This window comes from Apium graveolens, chromosome 8, assembly GCF_009905375.1.
Source record: "Apium graveolens cultivar Ventura chromosome 8, ASM990537v1, whole genome shotgun sequence".
Classification (NCBI taxonomy): Eukaryota; Viridiplantae; Streptophyta; class Magnoliopsida; order Apiales; family Apiaceae; genus Apium; species Apium graveolens.
Genome location: NC_133654.1, coordinates 225101700 through 225103787, shown reverse-complemented (window position 1 = coordinate 225103787; position 2088 = coordinate 225101700). Strand labels below are relative to the sequence as shown.

The 2088-nt window shown below is 36.8% G+C and overlaps 1 protein-coding gene across 1 annotated transcript; it reads left to right on the top strand.

Annotated features, from left to right (window-relative positions):
* Positions 1-897: 897 nt before the first annotated feature.
* LOC141680388 (uncharacterized) lies at positions 898-1248 on the top strand. Its single transcript, XM_074486628.1, has one exon. It carries the CDS (start codon positions 898-900, stop codon positions 1246-1248), a length of 351 nt encoding a protein of 116 aa, XP_074342729.1.
* Positions 1249-2088: the final 840 nt, after the last annotated feature.

Sequence of the window (2088 nt, the reverse complement as noted above, 5' to 3'; positions counted from 1 at the left end):
GGTTGGGTTATATATATATTTTCGGCCAAACAAGTAGAAAATTTTATAAACCGAATTAAGTGGGTTGGGTCATTTTATTGCCTTAAATCTGATCGACCCCACCCGTGTTCACCCCTAGAACTCGTTACAGAGTTGTGATATATATAAAGTTGATTCTATACTATTATTACTCTCAATTTATTTCAACTAGATTTGTAAATACTCTAATGGAATAATGATAGCTTCATCTTCAACCTGTCAAGTTTATGTTATTCAGTAATGTTCTTCCTTGTACATTCTTTGCTTGTGTGAGATATTACGTTCAATCAAGATGGTATTAGAGCTCTTCTACGGTTTTTGACGATCTCTTTCACGATCTCTATATCTTGATCTCTTTCGATCTCAATTTCCCGTAAGCTTTCTTTTTTAACATTTCGTTATTAGTTTATCTTCGTTGTTATCTTGTACAACAATTTTACACTGTACCTTGTGATTTAGTCGTAAATCATGTTGATATCTTTTCTTTTTGAGTTTTCTCGATTGTATACTTTATTCAAATCCTAGTTTTGTGAATGTCTCGCACTCATAATCATCTTAATTAAAACATTTCTTATGCTCATGCTGTTATGGTTAATCAAACAACGAATTCCACTTCTAACACACAAAACACTACACAAACTTCCAATTCATATGGTGATTCTGTTGATAAAAATAGTCATCCTCTATTTTTACAACAATGGACAACCTGGTATGGTTTTGATCTCTAAGAAATTGACTGGTAATAAAAACTACGCATCCTGGAAGCGATCGATGCAGATTGCCTTATCTGCGAAAAATAAACTTGTGATTGTTACTGGTGATTTTGTTGCACCTGGTGAATAATTACCACTTCTTACTCACTGAAAACATGTCAATGACATGGTTATTACCTGGATGTTGAATACGGTTGCTCATGATATCAGCGGCATCATGAATTACAAAGATAGTTCCTTCAGCGTTTGGTCTGAACCTAATGAGCGTTTTGCAATTATTAGTGGGCATAAAATCTATGAAATGCAGAGAGGCCTCTTCAAATTGGAGCAAGGAAACGGTTTTCTTGAATTTTACTTTCATAAGCTCAAAGGCTATTGGGATGAACTCAAGGCTTTAGAACCTTCAATTAAGTGCTCATGTGGTGCTGTCAAGGACTGGGAATTTCAGATTGAGAAAACCAGACTTATACAGTTTCTCATGGGTCTTCACTCTAGTTGTACCGCTTCTAGGGGATAAGTGCTAATGATGCAGCCTTGGCCAACATTAAATCAGGCTTTAATACTTATCAAACAGGAAGAAAAGCAAAGACAAATGCACAATGTATTGACTCCATCTTAACCCATTGATATGATGGTTGGTTCACATCGACCTAATTTCAAAGGTAGTGATAAGAAGACAGGCTTTCCAGAATGTTCTCATTGTCATTTTAAAGGTCATACATGTAAGAAATGCTAAAAATTAGTATGTTATCTTGTTGATCATCTATATCATCCAAGCAAGAGAAAACCCTATACTCGTTTCGGGTCTTTAACAAATCTAGTCATGATGTGCAGACTAATGTTGATTATCATGTTTCTTCTTATGTTGCTGAGAACAATAATTCCACACGTGAAAACAATGCCTTAAGCACTCAAATGGAGGCTTTACAGAGCCAAGTGAACTCTATTATACAATGTTTCAGCAATAAGCCACACAATCCTACTGTTGCTACTATTCAGAAACAGGGTATTCAGACTCATTCTCCAAATGTTCCAAGTGTTCCGGGTGTTTAGTCTTACACCGGAAACTTTGCAGGTACTGCATTTTCTTTATCCACTTCTGTAACTGCTACTGAGAATGTTTGGATACTGGACACAGGAGCTACAAACCACATGTGTTTAGTCTCACTTAGGGCTAGAGCTGCAAACGAACAGAGCCGAGCAAAGTTTTGTCCGAACTGAGCCGAATTTTACTTTTTTTAAAACGAGTCAAGTCGAGCCGAGCTTCAGAATCGAGCCGAAAGTAATGTTCACGATCGGCTCATTTATAACCGAGCCAAGCCTGAGCCGAATACAAGTTTGTTCACGAACAGCCGAG